This window comes from Danio rerio, chromosome 17, assembly GCF_052040795.2.
Source record: "Danio rerio strain M-AB ecotype USA chromosome 17, GRCz13ab, whole genome shotgun sequence".
Lineage (NCBI taxonomy): Eukaryota > Metazoa > Chordata > Actinopteri > Cypriniformes > Danionidae > Danio > Danio rerio.
The window spans coordinates 52957501-52973981 of record NC_141037.1 but is presented as its reverse complement, the minus strand read 5'-3'; the positions used below and the strand labels follow the sequence as shown (position 1 = coordinate 52973981).

The window sequence follows — 16481 nt, the reverse complement described above, 5'->3', positions numbered from 1 at the left end:
AGCCCCTGTACCTTTATTTCTGAGAGTGTATGAAACAAAAATTAGTTTTTATACATTTACAATAGTCAATATACAAAATTTCTCTATTGAATGTGATCTTAATATTCTAATAATTTTGACATAAACAAAAAATAACATCATAATGACTGAATATCATATGACAACAATGTATTGCTTTCAATTCCTACAAATATACCAGTGCAACTTAAAATGTCATGTATAAATATTGTCTTTATTACAAAAATCACAGTAAATCTGATAATAGAGATTAAAAGCTAAATGAAGAGACACTTTACATCTTTGAGGTTCTATATAAAAAAAACAAGCCCAGAAAGCAACGTGAGGATTAGGGCAGAAAAGAGATTAGAAATTGATGCCCTGTATGCAGCCTATTTAATTATACATTGAATTGGTCACAATTATTTGAGATATTTTTAATGCCAAATATTGTTAGGATATTAAGTAAAGATCATATTCCATGTAGACCTTTTGTAAATGTACTTTTGTACCTAAAATAAAACTTTAAAAAAATAAAACTTTATTTTGATTATTAAAAACTAAAGACTTTACTAAGGATTTAATTTGTTCAACGTAAAAGGCAATATTTTGATTTGCTTGAAACCTGACATTGCAGATTTAAAAATAGCAGGTCTTACACTGCCCTGTCCTAATAAATCTTCCAACAGGATAACACACCATGTCATAAAGTGTGAATCATCTCAGACTGGTTTCTCGCACATGACAATGAGTTCACTTTACTCAAATGGCCTCCACAGTCACCAGAACTCAATCCAATAGAGCACCTTTGGGATGTGGTGGAATGGGGGATTTGCATAATAGATGTGCAGCTGACAAATCTGCAGCAACCGTGATGCTATCATGTCAATATGGACCAAAATCTCTGAGGAATATGTACAGTACCTTGTTGAATCCACCAGAGTTTAAGGACATTTTGAAGGCAAATAGTCCAACCTGGTACTATTAAGGTGTACCTAATAAAGTGGCCAGTGAGTGTGTATAACGACTAGTTCTGATTAAATTTCAATTTGCCGCAATTATAAACACTAACTTGTATAGCAAATAATGTTTTGTTTTTTTTATTTATTTATTTATTTATTGTTTAGTTTCTGGTTATATTTCTGCACTGGCTATCCCTTTTTCCATCATATCCCTTGGCTATTCCTTTTTCCATCATGCCTGTACATAAGGTCTTCATATTCATACGGACACACAAATTGATTTTATACAAATGATGATATGACACATTTTTTGTCAAATAATACAATAAAACCAACATGCTTCACAAATGTGGCATGAGATTTTAAATATATTTTCTTTATAGCGGCTCCAGAGTAACTGCAATTTTAACACGTTCTTGCCTCCCATTGTGTCAAGACAATTTTACAAGTTTGCACATGTTTGATTTATCGTCTTCCCTACAGCATTCCAATAAGTGCCGCTATCTAGACTACAAAGCATACATATAAAGGTGCCTGTCTGACATCCCCTTTAAGAGAAACTGACAGTGGGCAGGAAACTGCTCAGACTTCCAGCTTCATCTGAATTGGTTCAGACCTCGGGGTATATGTGATATTGGAATACCAACACACAACTGTTAGTATTCGATTGTTTAAATGTCTGGCCTTGGTTCGGATTAGAGCAACTCAGGCTGGAGCGTGGCTTGCGTTATTTCCCAGTCTCATTACCCTCAATTTACCCTCATTATTCTCTGTCCTTTATATACTGTCACTATCAATAAAAGTCACATTGCTATGATCAAGAGTCAATTTTAGAAGGGGACTAATAAAAGCTTCATCAACTTGTGTGTGCAGCATTGACAAGTAAAACCAAAGAGTTGACAGCAGGATAGTTGCTAATATATATGTATATATATGTATGTATATATATATATATATATATATATATATATATATATATATATATATATATATATATATATATATATATATATATATATATATATATATATATATATATATGTATATATATATATATATATATATATATATATATATATATATATATATGTATATATACATATATATATATATATATGTATATATACATATATATATATATATATATATATATATGTATATATACATATATATATATATATATATATATATGTATATATACATATATATATATATATATATATATATGTATATATACATATATATATATATATATATGTATATATATATATATATATATATATATATATATGTATATATATATATATATATATATATATATATATATATATATATATATATACACATATATATATATACACACACATACACACAAACACATAGCAAGAAGGTCACTGGGTTGAACCTCGGCTTATGTTTCTGTGTAGAGTTTGCATGTTCTCCCAGCATTCGCGTCAGTTTCCTCCCGGTGCTCCGGTTTCCCCCAAAAGGCCAAAGACATGTGGTACAGGTAAATTGGGTAGGCTAAATTGTCCGTAGTGTGTGAGTGTGTGTGTGGATGTTTCCCAGAGATGGGTTGCGGCTGGAAGGGCATCTGCTGCGTAAAAACTTGGATAAGTTGGCGGTTCATTCTGCTGTGGCAACCCCGGATTATTAAAGGGACAAAGCCGACAAGAAAATGAATGAATGATATTGTTATTTAAAACAACCTGTATTTGTTTTAGGACTATTATTCTGAAAACCAAATTTTAAATCTGGCAATTATAGATCACGTGTCTGATCACATGTTCAAGATCACGTGTCTGATTGTAACTGGTCAATTGGACACAGAGAACTATTGAAGTGTTTAGTGAGCGATGACTAAGCTGTTTCATGATTGTCCTGGCAGGTTTGAAAAACTGCTGAGTGACAGTTCACCCAGGAGCAGAGGATTACTTTCTCACAGTTCAAGAAATCTGGTCTCTGACCACAAGCCAAAACTCTACCGCAGTGTATTCTTCTGCAGTCAAATCAGTTGTAACTTGCATTTATAGTGGAGTTAAAATGTATGAAAAATAGACCAAGCAGTTTGTGTATTACATTATGTAATTTGAGTGTGTTATTTAGAATGTCAATTTATTTTATACAATCAGTTTATTTAAAAAAAAAAAAAAACTTTTAAAACTTTACTTTATACTGCACTTTCTTTCATTTTAGCCCTTCATTGAAATATTTTTTTGAAAAAAGTCTAGACTGCAGATGAGCGACTGATGAATAAATTAATTAATTAATGACAGAACGAACAACAATACAATATTTAATAAATAAATGAATGACAATGATCAATGCATGCTGGAATGAATGAATACCATTATGATCTTTAATGAATGCATGGCATTATAATGAATGAATGAATGAATGAATGAAATTAAATTAAATAAATGAATGCATAAATGAATGAATCTCTTTTGGAAATCTAATGAATGAATGTCATTATGATCGTTAATAAACAAATGAATGAATGACATTATGATATTGAACGAATTATTGAAATTATGATATAAAATGGATGCCATTATATTTAAATAATTATTGGATGAATGGATGATTTAATGAATGGATGGATGGATGAATGAATGAACTTAATGATATTTCAATGTTAAAAGATCAGGTCATGATACTGATGAATGAATAAATGCTATTATCTTTAAAAATGATTTAATGACATTGTGATATTGAATGAATGAATGTCACTATGATCTTTGATGACTGAATGTAAAAAGTACATTCAATAAATGATTGCATGAATTAATGTCTATCATTCCAATATCGAATGAATTAATTATTGTCATTTTGATCTTGAATGAAGGAATTAAGTTATTAATTAATTAATAGATGACATTATGATCTTGAACAAATGAAATTATACTAAAAAACGAATGCCATGATGACATTTAATGATTTAATGAATGAATGAATGAATGAATGAATGAATGACATTTTAATCCTAAATGAGTTATTGAAATTATTTTTTTTTAAATGCATGAATGAATCAATGCCAGTATGATCTTCAATACATAAATGAACGCCATTATGGTATTTTATGAATGACATTTAATAAATGAATACATGCATGAATTAATATCATTTAGACATTTAATGAATGAATAAGTATGATCTTTAATAAATGAATGAATGATATTATGATATTTAACAAATTACTGAAATTATGATATAAAAAATGAATGTCATTATATTTAATTAATTATTGAATGGGTGGATGAAATTAAATGAATGAATGAAATCCTAAATAATGAAATTATGATATTAAAATGAATGTCGGGTATTTGATGAATGAATGACATTGTAATTGTCAGTGACTTAATGACATTGTTTAAATGAATGAATGGCATTATGATATTTACAAATGAATGAATGAATGAATAAATGAATGATGAATGAATGAATTACATAATGACATTTAATGATTGAATTACTGGATGTATGAATGTCAGTGTTATTTTTAAGAAATTAATGAATGGATGAATTAATGTCATTATGATATTTAATGAATGAATGAATTACAACCAAATATAGTACAAAGTTCTAGAAGAACATCTATATCTGCCATTGGAATGTAAATAAATAAATATATATATTTAGCAGTTTTTAAAACACATTTTAAGTAGCTACTAATTACAGTACTACTTGATTTAAGCATTTTTGTTATAAAAATGCAAAGTTTCACACTCCTTTTTGCATGACACACAGAGCATGTCTCAGGGGTATGATTTTAACTGATAGACTAGCTTCTTGATTCCTGAAAGGGGAGGACAGATAATATGGTGCATCATGGGAGGGAGAATGCAATGGGGAGTCCAGATTGTGATGAATGATGCCAACTCCAGGCAGAGCTGTGCGGGAGTTTTGTGGGGGCAGATGAGGATTTTTTTAAAGAGATGATTAAGGAATTGAGATGAGAGGTAGCATTTTTCATAGAGTCCCAGTATTGTCTGAGCGGCTATGTTTGGGGGAAAGGGATGATTTGTCTTCACGGGGAGCTGACAATTGGAACAATGCAGAAGCTCATGTGGATTGTCATAGTAATTAAGAAACATGAACTCATGTCTTGGCACCCTTGGAGGTGGATGTCTACTTTTGTGGTTTTAAGAATGTGTTTTAGGCAATATTTTATTTCCAAAATTAACTTTATGTATGCAACATTTCAACTACGTCAACAAGCAGTTATTAACGTACAATACTGTCGGCTTAAAAGGATAGGTTACATAAAAAGAAAATGAACTCATTGTTAACTCTGCCTCATGTGGTTTTAAACCTTGATGGTTTTTATTGATTGATTGATTGATTGATTGATTGATTGATTTTATTTTATTATTCTTTCTGGAAAATGAATGCTGGTTGCTGGGACACACTGGCTTGAATAACAGTAAAAAAAAAATACTGTACACTATGGATGTGGAAGTCAATGGTTCCCAGCAACCAGTATTTTCTCAATATTGTCTCTTATGTTCAACTGAAGAAAGACAGTTTAATAGACTTTGAACAAGTGCAGGAGTAGTGAACACTCAAGAAAGGATGTTTGCTGCTTAAACTGCTTGCAGTGCATCTGGAAAGTATTCATAGTGCTTCACTTTTTCCACTTTTTATGTTACAGCTTTATTGCAAAATGGAATAAATTCATTTATTTGCTGAAGATTCTACACACAATACCCCATAATGACAATGTAATTTTATTTTATTTTTTTGGAAATTGTTGCAAATTTATTAAAAATAAAAAAACCTGAAAAAAAAAAAAAATCACATGTACATTAGTATTCACAGCCTTTGCTCAATACTTTGTTGATGCACCTTTGGCAGCAATTACAGCCTCAAGTCTTTATGAATATGACAAAACTTTATGAATATACAAACTTGGCACAACTGTCTTTGGGAATGTTTGGCCATTCCTCTTTGCAGTACCTCTTAAGCTCTATCAAGTTGGACAGGAAGCAACGGTGTAGAGCCATTTTCAGATCTCTCCAGAGATGCTCAATAGGATTTAGGTCTGGGCTTTGGCTGGGCCACTCAAGGACAGTCACCATGTTGTTGTGAAGACACTTCATTGATAATTTTGTTGTGTGCTTTGAGTTATTGTCCTGCTGGAAGATGAACAGCCGCCCCAGTCTGAGGTCAAGAGCACTCTGAAGCAGGTTTCATTCAGGATGTTTCTTTACATTGCTGCATTCATCTTTCCCTCCTGGTTTTCTCCAAACGTAAAGTCTGGCATACATTTCAAAGTTCAGAATTAGATTTATTAGACCAGAGAATTAAGCTTCTTATGGTCTGAAAGTCCTTCAGATGTCTTTTGGCAAATTCCAGGCGGGGAGCGGCTTCTATCTTGCCACTCTACCATACAGGCTTGATTAATGGATTGCTGCACAGATGGTTGTCCTTCTGTAAGGTTCTCCTCTCTCCACAGAAGAACGCTGAAACTCAGACAGAGTGACAATCGCGTTATGGATCACTTCCCTAACTCCCTAACTAAGGCCCTTCTCCCCCAATCACTCAGCTTAGATGGCCGGCCAGCTCTAGGAAGATTCTTGTAGGTTCCAAACATCTTCCACTTACGAGTGATGGAGGCCACTGTGCTTAATGGATTTTTCAGAGCAGCAGATTTTTTTTCTGTAACTTTAACCAGCCTTGTTTCTGTCTCTGAGGTCTACAGACAATTCCTTTTTTTTTTTTTTTTTTTTTTAATGTTAGTACATTTGCAACAATTTCAGATTGTCATTATGGGGTATTGTGTGTAGGATTTTGAGTAAATAAATTAATTTAATCCATTTTGGAATAAGGCTGTAAGATAAAAAAAATTAAAAAAAAAAGTGGAAAAAGTGAAACGCTATGAATACTTGCACTGTTTTTAAAATGAGTATTATATATATATATATATATATATATATATATATATATATATATATATATATATATATATATATATCATAAATCATTTTCTTTAAAAGTACATTACATCAAAAGATGATACTTAGATTTTTATTCTAATTAGGTTCCAAAAAGCCCAAATAGCAAAGAGAAATAAAAAATATAAAATGCATGTAAAAAAAAAACACCTTGTTGCCCTAAATATATATAACGGTAAAAAGGTTGTTTAAAAAAAAAAAAAAAAAAAAAAAAAAAAAAAAAAGATACAACTCACATATACTTAAGGAATAGTATAACAGAATTTTTTTGCGGTTTTAATACCTTGACTTTTCCAAACCGCAGTAAACCTTGAAATCGGTTATCGTCCCATGTCTAGTCCATAGTAGCCTTAGACACCTTGATTAATTGGATTAGCTATGTTTTAAATATGTTGGAGCAAATCTGTGCAGAGCTGCAGTCCTGCAGGAATCGAGTTTGAGACCTGTAATGTAAGCAAACCATGCTTCAAAATCACTCAAATACTAGAAATGTCTATTTTTTTTTTTTTTTTGTCAGTTTTTCGCCACTGAGATTTCAAAGAATGCATTAAAAATAAATAACTCAAAGCCATTGTTTAAACCTCAAGAGCACAATTGGTATTAATATTTCAACGATCTGGCAAATTGTTCAAAATACCATGTTAACACAAGTCAAAGTGATTTGCAAGTGTTATTCAAGCAACGTTCCTGGAACTACTTCACACCAGTGCAATCAACATGCCAGATCTGGATAATACTTTAGTATAGAAACAGACTACATATATATGCACACATTTCTTTTACCCAGACTGTTCAAGTGGACCTGTCCATGAAATATTATTCCATGAAAATCGCATGAGGGGAGGTGATGGAAATGTCAAATCCAGTCAAACAGAGAAAAAAATCCTCATGAAATGCAAAAAAATCACCTTCTATGCAGGTTTTGCCAAGCTTATGAACATTTAACAGCCATAAAATCTTGATAGTGTATAAGCATATACAGTATCACTAAAAACGATATATCTGGGATATGCTATTCGTGTACATGCACATTTATTAGTATTGGCCGAGCGGCATGGAATTTTCCCAGTTGGGTAATTCACATCAAGATTTTGAGGTCAACCCATTTGAGGCTTTTACATGAACGGCATTATTAGCATATAATTAACATTTCTCAAAATGCGAAAGACGTCCAAGCTGTTGATCCATTTTTAGCACATGCTTCTCATATACACAAGCAATTCTCAAGACAGAGATGCCATTAAACGAGTTACCGACATGGAATATTTGATCTGAAATAACTTTTCTCCTTGAGACAGAATCCAGTTATTATCAATAGGCTTACAGAGTCTGTGCTTTTTACAATGGCAGCAATATTCTTCTGTGTCTACAGCATTGTTGGACCGTAACAATGTATTGTGTGTTTTCTCTCATCCTCAGCCAATGGAGAATTTCCTCCGGTGGCTCCCATAAGCCCCACGCAAGCATTGTTCACACAGAGCAATGAGAACATCAAGACCACTACAACACTCTACGGAGGGCCTGGAGCGTCTACAGAATGTGAGTTTTAGCTACTTTCATGTGCTTGAGCTGTTTGTCTTATTTTTTCAGAGTTGTTTCGAACTTTTATGTAACGTGTTCCTTCTGAATTTTTTTCCCGATGTGATTTTTAAAGTCTGAAGTTTGGTTCAAACCATGGTTATTCTTTTCAGTCATTGTTCAATGACCTGATTTGACTAGTTTAATATGTCTGCCTAAGCTAGTTAGTTGAAAAATAGGCATCTGATTTAAATATACTGTAAATGAACCAACTGTGGAGTATGTTAAAAAAATAATAATAATAATAAAAATGGGTAAATCTTTATTTTGATGGTCAATTTGTGTATTAGTAGACTGTCTGATTAATATCTGTTGGTACTACTCCTTCCCAGACATAACTGACTATAAGAATGTTTGCAAGTACATGTAAACTTACACTAATCCTAACCAAACCATCTACTTATAATCTTATGATGATTCGTTGGCATGTAACAAATGGACCATCAGAATAAAGTGTGATTGCTAGTCACTATGCTGGAAATCGGTAGAGTTTGTAAAATAGTTCAACGGTTCGGCATTACACAAAGCATACGGTTGTTTTAAAATGGAGTGTTGCAATTTATCATTATTTAAAATTATTTTGATAGTTAAAAAAATAATGCTATAGCATAGTTACACTGCAAAAAAAAAAAAAAAAAAAAAAAAAAAAAAACCTTTGTTATGTTTTTAAGTCAAAATATCAAACATTTCTAGACATTAAGAAAATTATATTGTCTTGTTTTCTGAAATAATGTGTCAAAATTGAGTTTTTTTCTCTAATATAATAATTCCTGACATTTGTATAGCACTTTTCTGAAAACTCAAATTGCTTTACACACTTTTTGAGGTGGAATCTCCTCATCCACCACCAGTGTGCAGCATCAACCTGAATGATGCGACGGCAGCCCTATTGTGCCAGACTAGGGTTGGGTATTGTTTGGGGTTATTTCGTTACCGGCGCTACATTGATACTTTAAAAATGGTACCGGTGCCAAAACGGTGCCTGAACCGCCCTTTTAGCCACAAAATTATTTGACAAAAAATATACATGTATTAATTATTATAATTGAAAAATATAAATATATATTTATAAAATGTTTAAAGAAAACATCAATATATATTTTATATATTTGAATAGCATAAATATATTTCTTCTGATCATTTGTTTGTTAGCATGAATGCAAGATTTGCATTTTGCTCTTAACATTACATTAGCTTACTACTAGCCTATAAAAAGGCTGTCAACAAAATCAGGGAACACCTTTTTTTCTGGGTTTGGGGCTTGTGGCTATACCTTTAAATGGACATCAGTGATCTAATGATTTGCCTTAATCTGAAAAAGATAATAATATGATTCAGGTGTGTACATAAGTTGCTTTCTGAAACTTACATTTGAGAGCCACGACATGGCGCGCACATGACAGTTGAAAGTATCACACACCAGACGCACACTGGGTTTCAGTACCCAGTACTGGGTTTCAGTACTACGCCAGACCTGTGTTAGGGTGTGTTAGGGTGTTAGGACCCAAACAGACCGCAGGTTGAGCGAGGCCTGCTGGTGTTGCTAGCACCACATCCAGCAGCCATCTAGCTTTCCCATGTGGTTTCCCATTCAGGTACTGACTGGGTACAGCCATGCTTAGCATCAGTGTCACAATTGAGCTAGCCTTACAGTCACGTTGATAGAGGGGTGGGACAATACCACAAAAATCTGCTGAAGACTTTCAACTTATAACCATACAGCGGGGATACTCCGTAACATAGTTTTGGTTGTCCACCAAAAGTGTTTTGCATAACACTTTGGTGGACACTAAGCCTCAAACAAGCAGAATAATCGGTCAGTGATTATAGTTAAGATAACAGTTATAAGTTAATTCTAACCAGTGTTAATTCTTAGGTCATGCACTTTGAACTTTGCAAGAAACTAAGAGTGTCCAACTCCAGGCACCATACATCATGTTTTTGCAGGACTGATTGAACACACTACCTAACAAAAGTCTTGGAGTCAAACCCAATTGTTAGAGCAACAAATAACAACTTGACTTCTAGTTGATCATTTGGAAAAGTGGAGAAGGTGTATTTTTTCTGATGAATCAGCTGTTGAACTGCATCCCAATCATCACAAATAGGTATTGACGAGGAATCCAAAGAATCTTGATGAACTCTGGAAGTCCTGCTAGAATGCTTTCTTTGCCATTAGACTTTTGTCTAAGCAAAGTCAGACCTTACTGACTCAATTGAAATCAAGGCATGATCATATTTTATTTTGGTAAATAAACGTAATCTAGAGGCTTTTGGCTTGCATGTTAGCCACTTCTAATACCAAATGATCAACTAGAAGTCAAGTTATTATTTGTGGCTCCTCAAACGTGGATACGCAACAAGACTTTTGTCAGGCAGTGTACAGGCAGTTTGTGCATGTGTTTGAAAATGTAACTGTAGTTTAATTCTGTATTGTTTAAGGCCATTTGGCGAGTTCACATTTTCTTAAATACTTCTATACTCTACGTGTATGCTTGTGTTTTATGCATGTCTTAAGTTTTTTTATTTATTTATGTATTTATTTTTTGTAATCTTAAGGTTAGTTTGTTATTTTTCTATCCCAATTTGATTGGACAGGAATTGGGATTGGGATTGGGACTGGTTATTCTACTTAGTCAATCACCAAGAAAAAACAAAAATACAATAAATAAACAAAGCATGTGGGTTAATGACTGTGGGTTAAAGGAAAGTAGAGTCAATAGTACAGATACAGTACCAAAATTGTACAAATTTTTTAAACTACTACAATTCCTGAGAAACACTACTCTGTTACGGTAATTTGAGTTTTTGTAATTAGTTACTGGTTATATATTTCAGGTCATTCTTTTAGTGTACTGAGAAGAAAGTACATGATTCAACAAATGTTTTTTTTTTAGGAGATAAAAACACATGTATTTAATCTGAGTATCCTGTTATGAAGATATACATAAGGTTGAAAGTTAACACCTTAGTTTAAGAACCAATTTACGCTATTAACTTCCTGCTTATTATAAAACAATGTTTATTTGCACTTATGGAGTATGATACTACTACTGCTATGACTTTATTAACTTGTAATAAGCAGCAAATTACTAGTCTATTAAGATAAAAGTCTTCGTTAATGGCTTGCTAATAGTGACGATTGTACCTTAATTGAGTTTGACGGAAAAGGTTTTTCAAACAATTGTTTATATGCCAGACTTTACTTGTTTGAATGAATATGTAATAAGAATTATACATGAATGTGGTCAAAGTAATTAAAAAAATAGCTCTGTGGTTTGTGTGAAATGAAATGTAATAATCGAACACATTGTAAATGTAATGTAAATGTAATGTGTATTTATATAGCGCATTTTGTGTATGGCCATACACCCAAAGCGCTTCACAATCATGAGGGGGGGGGGGGGGGGGGGGTCTCTCCACACCACCACCTAATTAAATAGCAGAAGTTATATCTTTACCACTTAAACCGTAACAAATGACAGTACATAACACAGTGAATAGTTAATTGATCTAATGGTTAATTGCAAACAAAACTTTGGTACATTTTTTAATCCATTTACATAATTGCTTCATTACCATAGTTTCTTAATTACCAATGGACTTTTATAGTGAAGAATGTTAACGTGTTGATAAATAAAATAAAACTTTTAGTATCAAAATCAAGCAAAATATAAAATAAATAATAAAATAAAAATAAAGAAATAAAAATAAATAAATAGGAGCTATAAAATAATCATCCTCATTGAAATAATGAGATGGAAAATAATGGAAAATGCAGATTTGCCATCACTTTGCCATCATTTCAAGCTTTAATATTTAATAAACTAACACTTTTAATGGTATTTACTAGCATGAAATAAGAACATATTGCAAATCGCTTAATCATAGTTGAATATGTACTAAAACATTATTAAAATCAAATGTTGCCATATACAACAAAACAACAATATAATAAAAATGTATTAATAATAATAATAATAATAATAATATTATAATGATTATTATTATCGTTGTTGTTGTTGTTGTTTTTCTTATCATTATATTATTTTTTATATTGTTGTTGTTATCATTATTATTAGTATTATTATTATTAGTATTATTATTATTATTATTATTATTATTATTATTATTATTAGTATTATTATTATCATTGTTGTTGTTCTTGTTCTTGTTATCATTATATTATTTTTTATATTGTTGTTGTTATTATTATTATTATTATTACTATTATTAGTATTATTATTATTAGCTAAAGAAATGTTTAAAACTATAGAAACTGTTAATAAATTTAGCATAAACCCCAACTAAAACATTTACACACGCCAAATAGCTTCTCAAATAATGTCGAACACATATTTTGATGACACTGATGCCAAACTCAAACACCACTCAGAATCCCAACAATAGCAAAACACATGCCATTCATTAAAACGAAGCCGGACTATTTGTTTTCACAGCAAGTTATGAGCTATGCGCCGCAAACATCAGAGCACCCAATTCAAAGTCCAGACCACGTAATCTCTTCTGAGCACACTGAAATTGTTGAAATGCTTGAGTACACCAAATATGTTGGATTTCTAATGGATACAGAGGATGAATTCTTATGAACAGAGGCGCAGACTCTCTCTCTCTCTCTCTCTCTCTCTCTCTCTCAAAAGAGCACTGCAGAGAAAAGAAAGTGTGCCATCTTCTGGACTGTTTCTGCAGCATTTTTCTTCAAATCAAACTGTGTATAAGACCAGTCACATCACAGAATTTGGTTCAAATCCAAGTGTGTATGATAAAAGTGTTTGTTTCATTTGCTTAAAAAAGTGCTTAAAAAATAAGGATGAGACTCGAGTCATGTCATAATCCCCACTAAATCACAGAGGTAAAGCTCTATTGGTGACATTTAATTAGCATATTTCCATGCTCTTGATCACATGTATTAGAGTATAATAAATGCCTCATCGCTGTTAGTCTCAGATGAATTGCTTTTGGAGAGCTGTGTGTATTCTTGAGTGTGTTTGTGACTAATGTGATCAAATCAACTGTGAAAACAACCTTGGTTGCTTCACTACAAAAAAATAAAAAATAAAAAAATGCTGCTTGTTTAAACTACTTATTTAAAATGAGCTGAATCAACACATTTGAGAGTTTTTGAGACAAATTAATTGTTTTATGTTTAATCCACTTAAATTTGAAGAAAAAATTAAAATAAGTTAACCTAATTTGTGTTGAGGCCAAATTATATATATATATATATATATATATATATATATATATATATATATATATATATTTTTTTTTTTTTTTGATTAGTGTTAATTTCAAGTGCAAAAAATATATTTGTATAAAACTTGTAACGGTGCTTATAATTGGTGGGTGCAACTAAATTTTGGCTGATGCGTCTATTTTTTTTTAAAGTTAGGAGCACTGGTGCTACCAAGCAAAAAGGTTAATTTCGAGCACTGAACAATGTTCAATAGTGGATCTAACTTAGAAGTTCAAAATTGTAAATCCCCTAATAATTAATAATTCTGTTGTTTGTTTAGATTTATTGGTGCTGCAGTATTATAATCTATAACACAGAACTTGCAAAACCTTAAACATACTTTCCAACAACTGATATTTCAACAGCTTTTATTTATTTTATTATTTTTTTCTGAATATTATTGAAAACAAACATAGTTCTGTACTATCATGTATCTAACATACAGTAGGTATAAATATTTACTCGAGTAAATATTATAACAAATAATAAACATTGCAATATATCAATGTATCATATATTACCATTCCAATACAAGAACAATATATCCAAATGCATTAGAATAATGTAGCTACTAGCTAACAATGTTTATTTATTATGCTATATACTGTACTACGTCTCTCTTTTCTGCATCAGAGCCAACTTTCTGGAGGTGATGTCTCAGAATTTTTTGTGGATCTGACAGGAATTGATCTTGTTTTTATTGACGTTATCATTTGCATTCAGCAATTACTCACAATAAATGCCAGTCTGTCCAGCCACTGCACATCATGTGACTTAACCAAAGCATCTCATTGGCTAAACCAAGGTCTTCTCTTTCTAATGAAAAGAAAATTGAAAATTGGTCTTCAAGACAGGTAGGAAAATGAACAAATATCATGTTGCCTTATGGCAACACCATACAATAGAGTTATTTCACACAATTTTGACTTGCTTGACAAATATTCAAAAAATACTCGAAGTGACTTGACTTGGACTTGATTATCATGACTCTAGACTTGACTTGAAATTGAGTTAGATTGGCTGCTCCAAACATATTGAAGGGGCGGTTTACATGCAACATATTTTGCATGCTCAAGTTCGTCATTTCAAATGGAGACATGTGCAAGCTTATACAATACAAGTGGGAACTTTGCAACAATTACAACATTGTTGCAAATAAAATTTCTATCGTCCATCACTACTGTATTTTAACATTTATGTTCAGTTAAATCATCCAAAATAGAAATTATTTGACAGTGACCCATGCTAAACCCAGAAAATAATGACTTGACTTCCTTAAGACTTGCATTTGACTTGCTCATGTGTGGGTTACTCCCATCAAGAGAGTTTACCCAAAAATCTAAAAAATCTCACTATTCACCTTAAGTTTTTTTATCTGTTAAACACAAAATAATAAATTTTAAAAATGACAAAAATAAATAACCATTGGCTTCTACAGTATTTGAATCTTTTTTTTTCTATGGAAGTCAACATTTACATGCTTCCATCATTTTTTTAAAATATCATCTTTTGTGTTCAACAGAAAAAAAGAAGGTCAAACTGGTTTAGAACAAGTCAAGCATGAGTAAATGATAACAGAATGTTCAGTTTTGGGTGAACTTTTCCTTTAATGGATGTGACTTCATACTATATATAGACTCACTCTTATAGTCAATGACCACATCTTTGGTTTGTAATACATTTAGAAAAAGATAAGACTCCTCACTTGACTCTACAAGCTCAATGACAGCTTTATGGCTAATTTAATTATTTTGAAGCAGATCGACAATAAAAGTATCATCTGCACACTTTGTAATATGTTGATTTGATCAAATACTTTGCTTTAGATATGCAACTGTTAAATGAATATTCCCAGAGTCCACAATCCCCACATTTATGCCTTCAAATAACCAGCATTGCCTATTTTAAGGCTGTATCCTAAGACTTCACATTACCACGAATGCTGTTTGAACATGCATAAATCATTCATAAAATCTGACTTAAAAGGCATCTTCCACATGACCTTTGAAAATGTCCTGCCAAATGCCATCTTCACTGGAAAGAGCGATCTGTTTGTCCTCAGCATATACAGGTGTTCCCCCTTATGCCTGTGCTCATTGGAGCCTAGCTATTTATCAATATGGTGTGCTTGAGCTTTTGTGAAATGACTCCCACACCATATCAGCTATAATAAATCTCAACGAGCAGCTAATCTGCTATTCATCAGGACTCATTAGCAGAGCTTTACTCCCGCAAGGCATTTTGTGGAGTAGTTCAGCTGTGAAGGGTCAGAACACATTGTCCGAATCTTCTTTTCAGTGTCTGACAAGGTAAAAAGTAAGATTAAGTGGTCAATCAGCCAACATAGATTTTTATTTTTATTTTATTTTATTTGGCCTTATACTATGTACTTACATCAAACATATAACCACAATATATTTTGTTCATAATGTATTGCAGAACAATTAGGGTGTTACAAAAACACTTGAATTCTTAAAGTGGGTTGAGGGTAGGATTAGGGACAGGGTTGGTGGGTGGTTGTATCGTTGACAAAAGTGAAGAGCAGGGGAGGGGATTGGGGCTTGCTGCTGGGGTTGGAGCTATGGCGAACGAAAGTAAAGAGCCAGGGTGAGGGGTGTATCAAGGAAAAAAATGAAGAGGGTGGGGGGGTAGGGGGCATTGGGATAGAGAGTGATTGGGACCCCATATAGTAACTTTGGAATCCTCAAAATGGCAAGGGCCCTTAAAATC

At 32.2% G+C, this 16481-nt stretch overlaps 1 protein-coding gene and 1 long non-coding RNA gene across 3 annotated transcripts in view; one reads left to right on the top strand and one right to left on the bottom strand.

Moving 5' to 3' along the window:
* The window catches only part of alk (ALK receptor tyrosine kinase), an 859538-nt gene that overhangs the window by 776796 nt on the left and 66261 nt on the right, over positions 1-16481 (top strand). For both annotated transcript variants that reach the window (XM_087289256.1, NM_001423965.1), the window contains 1 exon segment: positions 8336-8455. In XM_087289256.1, coding sequence (XP_087145382.1) covers positions 8336-8455 — 120 coding nt within the window.
* Positions 1-16481, bottom strand: part of LOC141378382 (uncharacterized) — a 139800-nt gene that overhangs the window by 115904 nt on the left and 7415 nt on the right. The gene's annotated exons all lie outside the window — the stretch shown is intronic.